The sequence below is a fragment of the Myotis nattereri genome (assembly GCF_964212035.1).
Source record: "Myotis nattereri genome assembly, chromosome: 5".
Taxonomy (NCBI): domain Eukaryota; kingdom Metazoa; phylum Chordata; class Mammalia; order Chiroptera; family Vespertilionidae; genus Myotis; species Myotis nattereri.
Genome location: NC_138080.1, coordinates 43,966,834 through 43,984,329, shown reverse-complemented (window position 1 = coordinate 43,984,329; position 17,496 = coordinate 43,966,834). Strand labels below are relative to the sequence as shown.

General features: G+C 34.0%; 1 protein-coding gene across 2 annotated transcripts in view; it reads right to left on the bottom strand.

Moving 5' to 3' along the window:
• SPOCK3 (SPARC (osteonectin), cwcv and kazal like domains proteoglycan 3) overlaps positions 1-17,496 on the bottom strand; it is a 341,288-nt gene that overhangs the window by 13,067 nt on the left and 310,725 nt on the right. For both annotated transcript variants that reach the window (XM_081093454.1, XM_081093455.1), the window contains exons 7-8: positions 14,337-14,456; positions 796-1,017 (exon numbers count right to left, since the gene is read on the bottom strand). In XM_081093454.1, coding sequence (XP_080949580.1) covers positions 796-1,017; positions 14,337-14,456 — 342 coding nt within the window. The remainder of the gene's footprint in view (positions 1-795; positions 1,018-14,336; positions 14,457-17,496) is intronic.

The window sequence follows — 17,496 nt, the reverse complement described above, 5'->3', positions numbered from 1 at the left end:
TTTTGCTACTGTTATGAATCGTAATGTAAATATCTGATATGCAGGATGTATTTTCATTGTTACAAATTGAACATAATTAAAGCATAGTGATTAATTACAAAAACAATATGTAATTATATATGTGTTTTCCGATGGTCTTAGGCGACCCCTGTGAAAGGGTCATTCGACCCCCAAAGGGGTCGCAACCCACAGGTTGAGAGCCGCTGATCTAAATAAAAAGAAATAAAGAACTAGCATCATTCCAATTGTCCAGGTTATTTCATTTCTTCCAAAGAATCAAGACATTTTCTTTGCTGTGGATTTTTATGAAGCTACGTGATTTTGAGAGTTTGGAAGACTAAGTCATTTAAAAATCAGATGAGTAAAAATAACTTTATGGTAAATTCTGTGGTTCATTCAGCTCATTTAATCAGATCACAAAATAGAACATTAAAGCTCTATAGTAGAGTGATAAAAACCATTTATTTTACACTGTGGGTAATGTAGATAGCAAATTCATTTTACTGATTACTTTTAATATGGATGTTCTCATATCTCTATGTGATTCTTGGTGGTTTATAACGGAAACTATAATGAAGTATATTAATATAAATATTAGTTACTATTTTTCATCTTATTTAGCATGTTTTGCATCCCTAGCAGAACTATATTGTTCAACATGCTTCTTATTTGCCCCTTTATTAAACACTCTAATTAGAAAAGCATCTACTGAAATGAATGGGATATACTTAGAATGCAAATTTTTAATCATGAACGAATAGATAAAATTTGACATGCAGGTCAACTATCTTTTACCTTGCTGTCTCTGGAAGCAGTAGCACCATTCATTGTTAGATATCAAGCTGTCCTTGTATGTGTCACAAGAATTGAAGAATGCCTTCGTACACTGTTCATTCTTATCAAGGTAGATGCTCCCCAGCTCTGACTGGTCCAGTAGCAGGTCGTAGTTCGTATCAAGTCTATTAAACATCCAGCCAAGTGAATCCTTGCAAATTGGCAAAATACTGGTATCAAATCCTAATGGCAAAGACAGAAAATGATTAGTTAAAGCTGAAAGCCACCATCAGCAGGAAGCAAAATAAAGTAACATAATTGTTTGTGTAGGGTACGATGTAAGAATAATTGCAAATAAAGTTATAGTTATTTAGCATTTAATGTTTGAATCCTATTTATCAATTTTAGATTATTGGGATTAAAACTTAAATTTGTGGACTTGACAAATTAAAAATTTCACTGCCTTTTTGGAATGTATTCAGAACATATTTACTGCTTTCTATCTGCGCACCACCATGCTAGGCAATGCGGATAAGGTAAAAGGTATTTGTGACATTTTCATAAAAAGCACAAAGAAAAACATTCTGATTGATTTTCATTGTTTACATTTTTCATGTAAGATTACTTGTATAATCAAAACAGGATTCCCCCACTCAAACAAAGCAATGGCATACATAAGTTGCTTATTTCCTAGTTCTTTTCCAGGTCCTGACCTTGGTTCTGGAAATACCGGGTTGAAAAATCTAGATAAGGCCCTATTCCCTTGGATCTCACTTTTAAAATAGCATGGGTTGAGGTATTGGTTAAAACTATTTCTACCAGAAGTTGTCATATGCTTAGGGATTACATGAAGAAAGCAACCTATAGAAAACAAATATACTAAATTCTGCATAACCATTGAAAGAAACTGAGTTCTTGGTAAGAGATTTCTGGTATGCATCTAAATCACTCCCTCTCTCCCAATCTAATTTTCAGGGCAGTGGAGAAGCCTAATGGTGATATACCAGCCTTTATGAGTATGAGCTATGGTAAGAAGAGAGAAGAGCCATTATCTTTTAGTAAGCATTCAGAGTTAGTGAAGAGAGGCTATCTTCTCCCTTCACCTACTTACTGGAATGGAGGATTCAACTGGTTTGTCTTCCAAAACTTAGTCTGGAGAACTCTAAGAGAATCCTGCTAAAGTCTACAGTGTCTGCAAGAAGGAGAGATGGGCATCTGATTTCCAGCTGCATATCTGTGTATCTACTTTTCACTAGTCCTGTTATTGCCAAAGGAGCAAGATAGTTGGAGTATGGCCCTGCAGACCAAAGGCAAATAGTGCTCAGGGATTTCACCAAAGTCTGAAAGCTCACTTTGTGTTGGGGTAGATGAGATATAAGATAATGCTCAGAGAAAGTGAGCAGAAGGCCACCAGCTAGGGATTCACCAACCAGTATTTCCTGTTTAGAGACAAGTGATAGAGAATCAGAGGAGGGATAGTAGAGCCTTAGATTTAAGCCAAATCTCTGGACTGACTACTCAGAACAATGAAGAATGATTAAAATATTAAAAGCAGAGTGTGGCATAATATGACTTTTGCTTTAAATTGACTATCTCTGTCATGTGTATAATATGAGGGCAAGTGTGGAAGCTGGGATGCCATAGGGAGTGACAGGAATAGCCCATGTGTATCATATATTCACAAGTGCTTGAGTTTACTATGACTGATCATCAATCTTTAAAACGTAAATTTTAAAATTATCTTTGCCCAGCTTGTATGATATACCTTGTAAATGTCATTGTTGGTTTCAACCCATTCTTACTTCTTATTTTCATCAATTATAGTGTGAAAGAAAAGTGCTGTTATCTTTCAATAATTTGTGTAGCTCTACGTTGAGGAAAACTTATCTAATAACCCAAGCATCAACAAAAAAGAATATTTCTTAAATCAGGACATTCACAGATATTTAATAAATGTTAGACACAATAGAACTAAGATTTTGCCCTTTCTACTAAAGGGATATTACATTCTCGTAAAGCACATGTCTGCTGAAGGATCAATTTGATGAAATGTCATAATGTTTTAGATCAAGAATGTCAAATTATCTGATATGAATTGCTATCTTACTAGGTTAAGTTATTCAATATAACTCAGCTTTAATGTCCACATCTAGATAAGGTAGATATTTTTAAAGCATGATCTATGTTGCCTTGAAAATAAAAAGTACAGTAAATTTATGTTATTTGAATGACATACATAAAATTGTGTTATAAGGGTCACCAGAATAAGTAATAGAAAAGGACTAGAAATAAAATTATTTTGATATTCTAAATTAAATGTAAACTTTCAATATGATCCTGTTGCCCTAACCAGTTTGGCTCAATGGATAGAGCGTCGGCCTGCGGACTCAAGGGTCCCAGGTTTGATTCTAGTCAAGGGCATGTACCTTGGTTGCGGGCACATACCCAGTAGGGAGTGTGCAGGAGGCAGCTTATCAATGTTTCTCTCTGATATAATGTTTCTAACTCTCTATGCCTCTCCCTTCCTCTTTGTAAAAAATCAATAAAATATATATATATAATATGATCCTGTCGATGCTACAAAAATACAATTAATTGGGGGCAAAACAAAAGGTTTCCCCAGTCTTATCTTGAACTTTTAGAGCTAATAAATACTATTTGGTGACTTTAAGAGTTTGTGGATAATACTATCATAGAGTCACTATATGCAATACAATGAAAATATAAAGGCAATTAAGATTGTGGCTTGCCAAAACCGGTTTGGCTCAGTGGATAGAGTGTCAGCCTGCGGACTGAGAGGTCCCAGGTTCGATTCCGGTCAAGGGCATGTACCTGGGTTGCGGGCACAGGATGTGCAAGAGGCAGCTGATTGATGTTTCTCTCTCATCGATGTTTCTAGCTCTCTCTATCTCCCTTCCTCTCTGTGAAAAATCAATAAAATATATTTTAAAAAAAAGATTGTGGCTGAAATTAAAGTTGCTAATCAGCTGGCCCTAATAATGGAAGATTATTGTGGGTTATTTAGATAGGCCCAATCTAATCACATAAATCTTAAAAGTAAAGAATTTTCCACACCAATAGTCAGACAGAAATAAGACTCCCGCCCCAAAATTTCATTGAAGACAGAAGGAAACCAGAAGCCTAGAAACAGGGATGATGTCTATAAGCTGAGAATAGCTTTCAGTTTATAAACAACAAGGAAAATAGCAACCTCATTCCTATAAATGCAAGGACCTGAACTTTGTCAACAACACAATTGACCTAAGATGTGGATCCTTTCCTAGAGCCCACAGGAGGGCTCGTGTCCTCCCGATGGCTTGCTCTCAGTGCGGGGAAACCTGTGTTGGACCACTGACCTACAGAACTGAAAAATAATGTTTGTGTTACTTTGGCCACTAAACTTTGGGGTGATCCATTACATCAGAATTAGGAAACTAATATAGTTTAGTAACTGTATATATTTTATTTTTTGTGTTTGCCTTAGGGTTTACAGTATACACAATTATCACACTCTACCTGCAAATAACATTATACCACTTCACATATGCTATAAGAAAGTTACCAAAGTATATTTACACTGTCTCACATTTTCTGCTGTTAGTGTTATCCATTTGAATTCTCTATATGTTGTATACCCCACAATACTCCATTATGATGTTTGCTCTAAACAGCTTACCAGTATTTTAAGTGATTAAAAATGAGACAAAAACATCTTTTCTTTTAAAGAAAAAAAAAATTGTTCTCTATGTGTAATACTTGTACCATAAATATACTGTTTTTCCTCACCAAGCAATTCTCCAATTCCCTATGGATAGCAACGGGGTCTCCTACAATTTAATTCAATCCTTTTAAAATATGTTTTTATTGATTTCTAGACAGAGAAGAAGGGAGAGGGAGAGATAGAAACACTGATGAGAGAGAAACATCATCAATCGGGTGCCTCCTGCACCCCCCTACTGGGAATTGAGCCTACAACCCAGGCATGTGCCCTGACTGGGAATTGAACTAGTGACCTCTTGTTTCATGGATTGACACTCAACCACTGAGTCACACCTGTTGGGCCAACTTAATTCAATTCTGTCCTGGAGATTATTGCAGATTCCACAAGACTGCCCCCACTTCAGACACTAATCACAAGCAGCGGGTTCCCAGAGCACTCACATTTCCACTGTATTTCCTGTGATATGTGCTATCTGCCTCTGGCTGACCACACCTCTTAGTCTCGGGATATCTGGCGAGCCAATTTTACTGCCAGGGCATGTGCACTATTCCAAATGGCCCTCTTGGGCAGAATTCACACTGCTTCTCATTCATATGGCTCAAATATTGCCCACAGGAACCATTCTTGTATTTCTTGCCTAGACATACAATTCCAAAGCAGCAGTAACTTTCCTTTGCTTTGAAACCAAACAAGTAAACAGATCATAGCTACTATTGCCTCTTAGATTTGCCATGTGAGCACATGTAAAACTCTGAGTGGTCTGTAGAAATCACTCCCTCAATTAGAAATGAGGGAAAACACACTTATCTCTTCTTAAGGAGTGATGAAATCAAAGCAGAGCTTTTCATAAATTTGTGGGCATCTTTGCAACCTTTATTCTTTTAGATTCTCCTTTGCCCATATTTTAAGGGCAACTGATCTTCATCTACAAAATTCCTTCACACTAGTACCTAGAACAATGTTTGTTTGAATTACCAGGGACCAGGAATTTGGAAGGGCCATCTTCAGAATTATGCCCTTCCACTATCTCTAAAACAAGGTAGTTGAGCAGAAACATAAAAGTAAAACTATGAGTAATCAGAGAATATGGGGCAGTACATTCCAGGTAAAAGAAATAGCAAGTATAAGGAATCTCAGATTGGTGCAGAAGCTACCAAACACACAGTCTTTATCATTGAAAAATCTCTCCACATTTTCTCATAGGTTATTTGCTTGCAGAAAATAAGTGGTTTTTTTCCCTCTTCTAGAATTAGGCACACAACTGTTCACTTCCTAATCCTAAGAAATAGAAAGTCTATTTTAACAATTGCATTTGCTTAAATTGCAGATATATTAGCATAACTGAGATTAAAAATTGATGTAAAAAATCATTGAAATGACAGCAGAAACTGTCAAAATATATTCAAAATGACTGAAGGATTAGCCTTAATTATGAATATTTAATATTTTAAATTTTACTGTAATTCTCCTCTACACTCAAAAAATAAAAATAAAAAGGTGCTATAATATTTGGTGAGAAAAAGGTATAAACAGGAATAGGTAATGAAAGTAAAGTACTAGGCTCATACGTATTGTAGATTTAAAGACAAATAAGACAAAAATCCCCTCCTTAATTTGTCATTTAAGCAGTTATTTTATATCCGGCTTCCAGTACTGGATGCGTAACATAATACTGGACTGACACTCCTACCCATGAGTTCTTAAGCTCTGCACATAATTAAAACAAAACAAAACAAAAAACACAAAACAAAACAATAAACACAGAAAGAGAAGAGTGAATAAGAAGCAAGCACTTTTCTGCCGAAACCGGTTTGGCTCAGTGGATGGAGCGTCGGCCTGCGGACTGAAAGGTCCCAGGTTCGATTCCGGTCAAGGGCATGTACCTGGGTTGCGGGCACATCCCCAGTAGGAGATGTGCAGGAGGCAGCTGATCAATGTTCCTCTCTCATCGATGTTTCTAACTCTCTATCTCTCTCCCTTCCTCTCTGTAAAAAATCAATAAAATATATTAAAAAAAAAAAGAAGAAGAAGCAAGCACTTTTCTGATAGAAAGTCCAAAGTTTAGGAGGGAAATTATATGGAATGAATTCCCATTTTTCACTGTTTTTTAGCCTGGGGATATATAGAGTTGGCATGGCAAAAGACAGGAGGGACCCTGGTAAATAAAGAATGCACACATTATAGCCTGGATACTTAGAAAATTGTGCAAAACCACTGAAGAATGAGGGAGAAATCCAGGAAGGAAAGGAGTCCAAAAACCAAACATTGTCTGCTCTAGATTTTGATGACCGATTAACCACCCATGTACATTGTAGACTCAGATCACCTCCTCAAAATTATAATTCTGAACTGATTAGGGCTGGCACCCAAGAAGTATAATTTTCGTTTTGAGCCCAACAGAATGAGCATGTGGTACAAAGAAAAGAAAACAACAACAAGAAAAATGCCTCTCATTGGATTACAGTAACATAACAAAGTATCCCACAATTTAATATCCATAACATCTGGGACACCATCCATCATTATAAAACATATGAAGCACCAGAAAAATGGGACATATTCATAAGAAACAATCCAAGAGGAACAAATCGGAGATGGCCCAGTTGTTGGAAAAGGCAGGCAGAATTTTAAAACAATTAAAATAGGTATCCTATTGAAGGAAAAGAAAATATGCTTACAATAACTGCAATGAGAGGAACTCTAAGTAGAGAAGTAAAAATTATAAGGAAGAACTAAATGGAAATTGAAGAACAAAATAATAAAGCAGCCCATATATAGACAAAGGAAGGACATTCCTAATCAAATTCTTAAGAACTAAAGATAAACACCGAACTTGAAATGAGAAGAAAGAGATGGCACATCATAATTACACAACGATTCAACTACAGCTTGTCATCTTATCTGAAAATTTAGAGGACAGGAAGAGTTGCATGATAACTTTAAATAATGTAAAAGACAAAAAATATTTTCAAAAATCTACATCCAGTGAAAATATTCATCAGGAATGAAGGACTCCTTGCTTTCACCTAGGAAGTAAAAAGCTAAAATAAGTATTGCTCCCTACTAAAAATAAGAAAACTTTGAATAATCTAAAAACCACACCTTTTTTGAACCTGCCAGGAACATTTTGTACAAAAGCAATGCAATAACCATAAATATACTTTATTTGTCTGAAATAAGACATTATAAGAGAGAAAAATGGGCAAAGCAGTGAAAAAAAAAGAAAACAACTATCAAAAAGGTAGATTGCTGCCCTAACCGGTTTGGCTCAGTGGATCGAGCATCGGCCTGCGGACTGAAAGGTCCCAGGTTCGATTCCAGCCAAGGGCATGTACCTTGGTTGCAGGCACATCCCCAGTGGGAGGTGTGCAGGGGGCAGCTGATCGATGTTTCTCTCTCATCGATGTTTCTAACTCTCTATCCCTCTCCTTTCCTCTCTGTGAAAAATCAATAAAATATATTTTTTAAAAAAGGTAGGTTGCAGTTAAATCATATCAATACTTACATTAAACGTAAATTATCTGAGCATATCAATAAAAATACAAAAAAAGTAAGATGTGGATTAAAAAAGCAAGAGAAAACTATAGCCTTGAGGAAACCATTTTAAATCAAATGGCATAGTAGGTTGAAATTAATAGATTGAAAAAAATATACGATGCAAATGCTTATGGGAAGAAAGCCAGACTGACTATACTAATAATATATTTAACTTCAAGATTAAACGGGACATTACATAATGATAAATAGTTCAAAGAGAAGACATAACAACCTGAATTGTATGTATTTAAAATGAAGCTTCAAATTGCATGAGAAGAAAACAACTGATAGAACCAAACACAGATATAGACAAATTCCCAGTTACATCTGGAGACTGCAACACTAATCTGTAAACAATCAATAAAAGAAGTAGACAGAAAAACAGCAAGGGTATAGAAGATCCAAAAAACATTGCCAATAAGCTTGAAATAATTTACATTTATAAAACACTCCAATAAATAATAACAGAAGAATAATACACATTCCTTTCAAGTGCATATGGAACCTATTCTGAGGCATAAAGCAGACTTTCACAAATTTGAAAGAAGTGAAATCATATAAAGTATGGTATCAGAACATAATAGAATTACAGTAGAAATAAATAATAGAAGGAACCATGGAAAAATATGTAGAGAACTTAAACAAAAAATACAAAAAATAAATGGGGGTTAAATAATTCAAAGATGTTATTTAAATTTAGCAAGAAAAACATAATCAGTTGTAATAATCGTATCTCATACCAATAAGTGCAAAAATATATACATTAGAATATTATCCAGGTTAATAGTTTTTTGAGAGAGATTTTTCTTAAGGAACACAAACTAAGAACTCTGAGATAAAAACAGAAAGATATAGTGAGAAAATATTTGGAACACATAAAATATTAAAACAAATGTTTATGTAATATACGTATGAGAATGAAGTAAGATTTCAAAACCATATGTCAGGCTGTTAACAATTTTTTGTCTCATGTTATGTAATGATTTTGAGCTATTTTATTTCCTTTTTGTTTATATTTCCCCCATTGTTTAGCTGTCATTTCTTGTTGCTTTTAAGACACCTATAACGCTTACCTTCCAGGTTGTTTGTTAAGTTACTCAACAGGCAATGGAGTAAACTTCAATAAAAATAATGCTTACATTATAAATGATTGAATACATATGAAACATATGTCCCAGCCTGTGTGGCTCAGTGGTTGGGCACAGACCTATGAACCAGGAGGTCAGGGTTCAATTCCTGGTCAGGGCGCATGCCTGGGTTGCAGGCTTGATCTCTAGTGTGGGGAATACAGGAGGCAGCTGATCAATGATTCTCTCTCATCATTGATGTTTCTATTTCTCTCCCTCTCCCTTCTCTCTGAAATCAGTACAAATATATTTTAAAAAAGAGAAATATATGTCTATATTATAAAAATGTATGTTTTTTTTCTGCACAGATTTTTTAAAAGTACATATTGTTGTCTTTTTCGGGGGGAGGAGGTTTCACTTTGACTAGGTTCTAATGATTCAAATTACTTGTGAAATGTGTGCTGAACACCCTGCATAGTTATATTTTGAAAATAAGAGATTCCTTTTGTTGAAAACAGAATTTAATAAAATTGACAATATTTCACATACTCTGTGAAAATTAACCTATTTCTTAATGATTCCAAAACTGACAATGCTAACAGTAATTCCTTCTATTTGGGATAATATAGTTCCTAAAGACTAGAGCAGTGATGGCGAACCTTTAGAGCTCGGCGTGTCAGCATTTTGAAAATCCCTAACTTAACTCTGGTGCCGTGTCACATATAGAAATTTTTTGATATTTGCAACCATGGTAAAACAAAGACTTATATTTTTGATATTTATTTTATATATTTAAATGCCATTTAACAAAGAAAAATCAACCAAAAAAATGAGTTCGCGTGTCACCTCTGACATGCGTGTCATAGGTTCGCCATCACTGGACTAGAGGTTCATCAAAAGTTTGGTGTCTAGTGAATCCACTAGCTAATTTCCCAGGACAGAATAATGTAACAAAACAATTGTATTATATTATTCACTTATTATCTTTATTTTATAGTTATAGTTTCAATTTATATAGGATGACATTAATTTACCTAAATATGAATATATAACTTTGGCAAAACTTTAATATCCAGATAGTAAAAGAATATCTAAGTATTACTAAGTGTATAATGAAATGTTATTATAGAGAGTTACTTTGTCTACCTCATAAAAGAAGAAAATGCCAGATGTCTCAATAATTAGAACAACCTAAATAAGCAATGATCTGTATCTTTCTTTTTATTACTTGACGTAAAAAAATAAAATGTATCATCTAATTTTATAAATCTTTGTTTTCAAAAGATGTTGTCCTAGAAGGCTCCTAATTGCATTAAAATGGTTCATTGTCTTTAAGCCATCAGATTCCAAAAGCAATCTTTCTCTCAATGTGAAGACAGCAAGACATAAAGTGAGCAATGTCTTGGAAAGAAATTAGACTGTATTCAGTCACCCTGGGGGTGTAATTCTATCATTTTCTCTGACTGGGGAGAGCATTTGGTGTATAGGAAAGCAAAAATAAGACATTATCTTAATCTGAGCAAGACTGTTAATCTGAGAATTTTGCATATGATTGCATGTGATTGTGCTTTTCCACCAGACAAAAAGAACACTAATACAATATCTTTTCAAAGGGGAGACACACCAAGACTCAACTACAACCATAAAAAAAAGACACACAAAGAAACATATATATAATATTTGTTCTTTAACTTTTGGAGATTTAAATAATGAAACAAAATATATCAAGGTATACAGATTATAATGGTACAACATATCCTTATTTTGTTCAATCCCATCACTAATAAAACAAATGCAAATTAAATTAACAACATATAATAAAATGCTCACAAGGATGGAAAAGTTTAAAAAAGTTTTTTTTAAATGGCAGTGGTGAAGACTAAAGTTAATTCTCATACTTATCTGTTAAAACTTAAAATTGCCCTGAACTTTTTGCAAAGGAGTCTGGCAACATTTATTAACATTTATAATGTGAAATTCATGCATATTTTGATCCATTACTTCCATTGTATGGAATCATTCTCATGGAAATAAAGGAATACCAAATAACTGCAGAATTGATTATTATGTAGAAAATAATTAAAATAGTAAATAATCATTCCTAGAGAAATAACCGATTGGTTAAATTATGGTATATGCAAACAATGCAGTATTTTCATTGCTTCTTAACTTCATCTATTCATTAATTCTACTCACTTTTATTGAATGAATACTATGTGTCAAACTATTGTATGGTCCAATGATACAGTGGTGAATAAAGACCTCTGCATTGATTAAATTTACAATAGTTGAGTGTGGAGGGAGGGAAGGAGAAAGATGGAAAGATGGAGAGGAAGACAGATGGTGTGTGAGAGAGAAAAAAAACAAAATGAACAATTAGGTTATCACTATGGTAGATAGTGAGAATTTCTACAAAGGAAAAATAAGAATAAAAAGGAGATGTGGAATATAATATTAGAGGATTGGTTTATACATTAAATATGATTATGTCAGGAGAAGATTCACTCAGAGGGTGTACCCATTTGAGGAGTTGAGTGAGTTCGCTATCTCTCTTCCACATATTTGTCTTATGTGTTCTAATGGATAACTTCCTTTTGGAAATTTACTCTTAGTTGGCCTCTGACTTCTTCAAGCAGAGTATAAGGAATCCTGTACTTACTTTTTCCTTTTTTCTCCAAAAATATTCAACTCTAAAGGAGTTCCTTGTAATTAAACCCATTATATTAAGGATGTCTCATTTCTTACAAGAAAAGCTGGAAAGGGAAATAATATTTATGCATGTGTAAAATTAAACAGGCACTGTGTTGAGTGTTTCCACAAGCTCTCATTTTATCTGTCTCCCAGTATGGGAGGGATTATTTTTCTGAATCAAGTTCAAAGGATACATTTGAGAGAAAATATTCAAGTATGCAAATTGGTTGGAGAGATGGAGACATTAATTTTAAAAAAATCAAAATGTAAGGGTCTGGAACAAACTTTTGTCCCATTCCAGATATGTTTGTTTCACAAAAAAGGGTAAATATACCTTATTAACTAAGATAAGGCATCTCATTTACTTTCAAGGCATCAAAAAAATTAACACCTGCCAAAAATGTAATCAATAATTATGAAGGTAAACCTGAGAAACACTCCTTTAAGACAGAGAAAATACTACCATTTCTTTCTGAGTGTTGTGGGAAGAAACATATACATAGTCGCTACGCATTTAGAGATAATTATGTCCATTGGTGATAGCATACTTGAACTCTTCCCATTCACAACAGTATGGATGGACATGGAGAATATTATGCTAAATGAATAAATATCACATGATCTCACTCATTTGTGGATTATAATGAACAACATAAACTGATGAACAAAGGTAGATCCAGAGACATAGAAACATCGAACAAACAGTCAAACTTCAGAGAGAAGGCAGGGGAGAGGGGTGGGTAAGAGATCAACCCAAAGACTTGTATGCATGCATATAAACATAATGAATGGACACAGACACTAAGGGGGTGAGGGCTTGTGCTGGGGAATAGGGGTGGCCGGGGAGAGTTCAATGGGGGGAAAAAGGAGACATATGTAATACTATATGTAATACTTTAAACAATAAAGAATTTTTTTAAAAAGAATTAAATTAACAATAGAATGAGGATCATTAAGTAAACAGTTCTGGTACATTTGATCAACTACTTGAGGGAAAAATAATAACACTAGACCCCTACCTCACACCACAAGGTGACGTAAAGCACAAATAAATGTTTAAAATGAAATTGTAAACAATGTAGAAATTAAAATAATCCGCCAGTGAGGAATACCTTTCTAATAAAAAAAACAAAGGGATAGAGAAAAAGAGAAAAAGTGAGTGAGAGAGAGAAAGAACTCATGGACATAGACAACAGTGTAGAGATTGTCGGGGGGAAGAGGCGGGTATAGATGAAAGAGGGTATAAGAGGATGAATAAATGATGATGGAAAAAATAAAATAAAGAAACAAAAAGCAATGATGATGTAAGACAGAACTATTAAATCTATAAATACAAAAAGTGTAAATTATAAAAAATTCCTTGATGAGAAGAAAACAAATGAGGCATTTTAGGAAATGTAGATTATGGGTGAGTGTGCCATCTTATGATATTTTTTTAGAAGCTGATAGTTGAGAATTGAAAGTGAGAGTGGATAGGCCATGTCACAATAAGCAAAGGAAACATACGTGGGACTTCCTTTGTTGCTACAAGATGCTGCTCATGATTTTTGCCTACTTCCTCTTGTCCTATTTTAGGTCAAATGCTTCAATCTTTGAGAGCTCCCTAAAATTAAGCACGTTTCAATTTATTTCTTTTACAAGTGTTAAATATGTAATAGATATTTTTTGGAAATAAAATATTAACAGGATTGATTTTTTTGGAAAAATGCAAAGTTCATAAGATTATTCATAACAAGCTCCCTATATTATTTTACATTTCTGATGTCCAAGGAATTAAAACAAAAACTTCTGGGGGCGGGATTATATAGATCAGGGTGGGGAACATCCAGCTCACACGCCGTAAAAGGCCCCGAAATCATTTGGCCTGGCCCTGCCAAGGCATTATGGGTGAGTTAATTAAATTTTTGACCAAATATAGTGTGTTCATTTTTAAGTTGATAATTTTGTGTAGATCAAGAATGATGTTATAAAGACCCAAGTGGCCCTTGGCAGAAAAAAAGTTTCCCCACCCCTGAATAGATAATGAAAGAATCATATCAGATTCATATAACTCTTGTTAATAAATTTAATTTTCAGTGTGTCATTGAAAACATCCTTTTAGTCTACTGTCATAGTTGGGTCAAAGTAGAAATGTCTGCAAAGCAATCCTGAAAAGGCTAATCTTTGGAATGAGGGGCACTAATTGTGCTCTCTAAAAATCTATGTTCCAAAATTCTTACCTCCCCCCCCCCCCCGCCCATGTTATTCTACCCTTTACCACTTCTATGAAAACACTGAAAAAATATTCCTACACCTTCAATTCAATGTAAAGACTAACTGCTGTCTCTGAGGGATATTCCTTTTTCTACCAATCAGAGGTTTCACAAATGGTTTATTTCCTTGCAAAATACTGTAGGTGTGCTTGGAAGTAAATACAATGCTGATTTTTGTTCAGCATCTAAGTGAAGGATAAACTTTGAAGTAGGTGTTTTGTTTGATCGAACGATTTGTTGGAAATAAAATCCCACATCAAAGACAATAGCATATTTCAAAGATAGAAATCTTACTGCTTCTCTCAGGCCTCAGTAATGCTTTTGTCTTCTTGTTTTGGCTTCCACTTTCATGAAGGGCCTTGAACCAGTCCCGTAACCTGTTTGCCACTTCCCTGAACTCCAGGTCACTACATGCTAAAAACAAAGAGGAATAATAACAAAAATCATGAATAATAACTTAGCAGAAGGTCAATGCTAATTCTCAAACTATTCCAGCAACTGAAATGTAACAACAGCTAAATGAAAAAAAAAAAGTAAGACAATGACTTAATTGTGTTTCAGCTTTTCAAACACTAAAAATAAATGTGTTCCAAACACAATGAGATTAAGTATAATATTTTATTTAATAAAGAAATATTACTAGTAGAATTGTACTTCCACTTTTCTCTAGAATATAACAGCAACTGAAAGTTCTCATTTTTAACATCACATAAATTGGTCAAATATGTATGTTCTGAACACTTTAGTCATAGTAAGGTGGTAATCATCTGGGCAAATACGGAGTTGAAAATCCAAACTGAGTACTTACACATTTATTATTGGCTATACAATACCCAAACAAAGAGCAAAGTTTTATCCAATAAAAAAATCTGTTAAAAATGATAAAAAGTTGGTTGATCAATTTAGCACAGTTTTTTTAACAGTGAGAGTAAATTTTAGTGCTACAATGCTTATCATGTATATCTAATAACATCTGTGACTTCATATGATTTTTTGGAGTTCAATGAGTTTATATTTAAGAAAAATAGCATTTAAAAAATTAACTCTAATATGAAACATTATATACCTGTAGGGTGTGTCACATACACCATACCTTCAATTTCTATGTAAGATGATGCAGGTATTGTACTGGAATACTTTAGGAATTAAGAATCATGTGATAATACCAATAATAAGAATAATACTAATAGCAAAATTACATACTATCAAAAATACTTTATATACAGTAACATGTTTAATCCTTACAAAAACTTAATAAAATCTATCCTAATATAGCTGAAATTTAAGTGTTAGAAAAATTATGCATTGGGAGGTCAGACAGGCAAGTAACAGATCCAAGTTCTGTATCCAAAGATATAATACAAGGTCTTTTTTTAAAAAAAAATTTAATTGAATTCAGAAAGGAAGGGAGAAAGTGAGATAGAGATAGAAACATCAATGATAAGAGAGAATTATTGATTGGCTGCCTCCTGCACACCTCACACTGGGGATCCAGCCCACAATTCAGGCATGTGCCCTGACCTGGAATCAAACCATGACCTCCTGATTCATTGGTTGACAACTACTAAGGCACACTAGCCGGGCACAAGTCTTCATCTTTATAGCAAACTACCTCAGTAGTAGCATGATCCAAATTAGATCAAACAAGACACTGTTTCACTCAAACCTTATCAATTTTCATTTCAGTAAGTTATGACTGTCGTCATGTGACATGGTCATCTCTGCAGAGATGTATGTGAGCAAAACAGATTTTTAAAAGAAAATACACAAAGCCTATGTCAATATATCTTCTTTAAAGGAGCATATATTTTCAAGTTTATTGTTTTTAATTCATCTTTATTGTTGAAAGTATTACAGATGTTCCCTTTCCCTCTCCCCATTGACCTCTTCCACCACCTCCCACCCCACCCTAGGCCTTCACTGCACTACTGTCTGTGTCCATGGGTTATGCATATATGCATATAAATTCTTCAGTTAATCTCTTCCTGCCTCTCCTTCCCTCTGAGATTTGTCAGTCTGTTCAAGTCCATTTTTAATGTCAATTAAAAACAGATCACACAGATCTCATGGAAAAATAAGTTAATATGCTACCACATATTCCTCAGCATTAAAAGGGGCCCATGATGGAGGTTACCCCATAAGACTCGCCTTTCCTTTTTTTTTTTCCAGACAGAGGCTACACTGCTGTTATGCATTATTATAAGTCATGAGTCAAATGTCCTTATCACACAACAAAATACCTAAGGTAAACAATACTGGAATATAACATTATTTATAGAATGACATTCTTACTTCACTTTTGATCAAATCCTTCGTTACAGACATGTTCGGATTGCAATATGACCAGTCAAACTTCACTCTTGTGAGTGTCTGACAGTCATCTGTGGTTTACTATAGTTCTTTCCTAGAATAAGTCAAAATGTCCAATCTGCATATTTTCTAACCGTTCCCCTAGAAATAATTCATTGTATTTATACAGCATGAAATGCTTTTAATGAGGTTTCACATTTGATTTTATTATAAAGCCCGGAAGATTAGGTAAATGATTATTATTTTTTATAGCTATGGAAACTAGGACACTGAATATAAATGACTGCCCTAAATTTTATAGCCAGTAGTGAATTAGAACAGCACTTGGTACTCATTGATCTAATTGTATTTGTAGCCAGAAATAAATAACAGAATAATAAATCATAATAACAAAATAAATATGATTTTAAATTAAATTAGAATAAAAGAAAAACAAGGTTTTAAAACAATCATCTTTATTGTTTGAAAGTATTCCATATGTCCCCCTTTTCCCCCACTGACCCCTACTAGTCTTCTCCCACCTCTCGCACCAGACCTTCACCACACCATTGTCTGTGTAGATGGGTTGAAAAGCAAGGTTTTAATGCAAGGTTCTTCAACTGTGTCAAATTATTAACTAGAGCATGGTATTAGGTAAAGCAAATGAATGAAAAGGGAAGAGGTCCTGGAAATTTAAAAAGTTACATATACATTTATATTTGTGTACTCACACACCTACTCACATATTTGAAAAGACAAAACATGAAATAGAATCAGTGGGGATAAAGCCAGAAAACAATCTAGGCTATAAAACAAAAACAATAGAGGGAGACTAAAGCAAAAGAACATAAAGATCCAGATTAACAAGTCTACTATCTGCCTTATGGAAGTTATTAAGAGAAAGAATAATATGAAAATGGATAAAATTATTTTAAAAATAAAGAAAATAATTCCTATAGTAGCAAAAGGACAAGTTTTCAGAGAAAAAGGAACCACCGAGATCTTTTCTGACTGAATTAAATGTAGATCTATATACACCGACACCAAAATACCTTTCAATATTTAGAATATAAAACATAAAAATAAAATGACAAGAGCTTGCATGAAAAAAAATAAACATAAATAATCAGACTGAAAAACAAATAAAAATTCACTACCAAACACA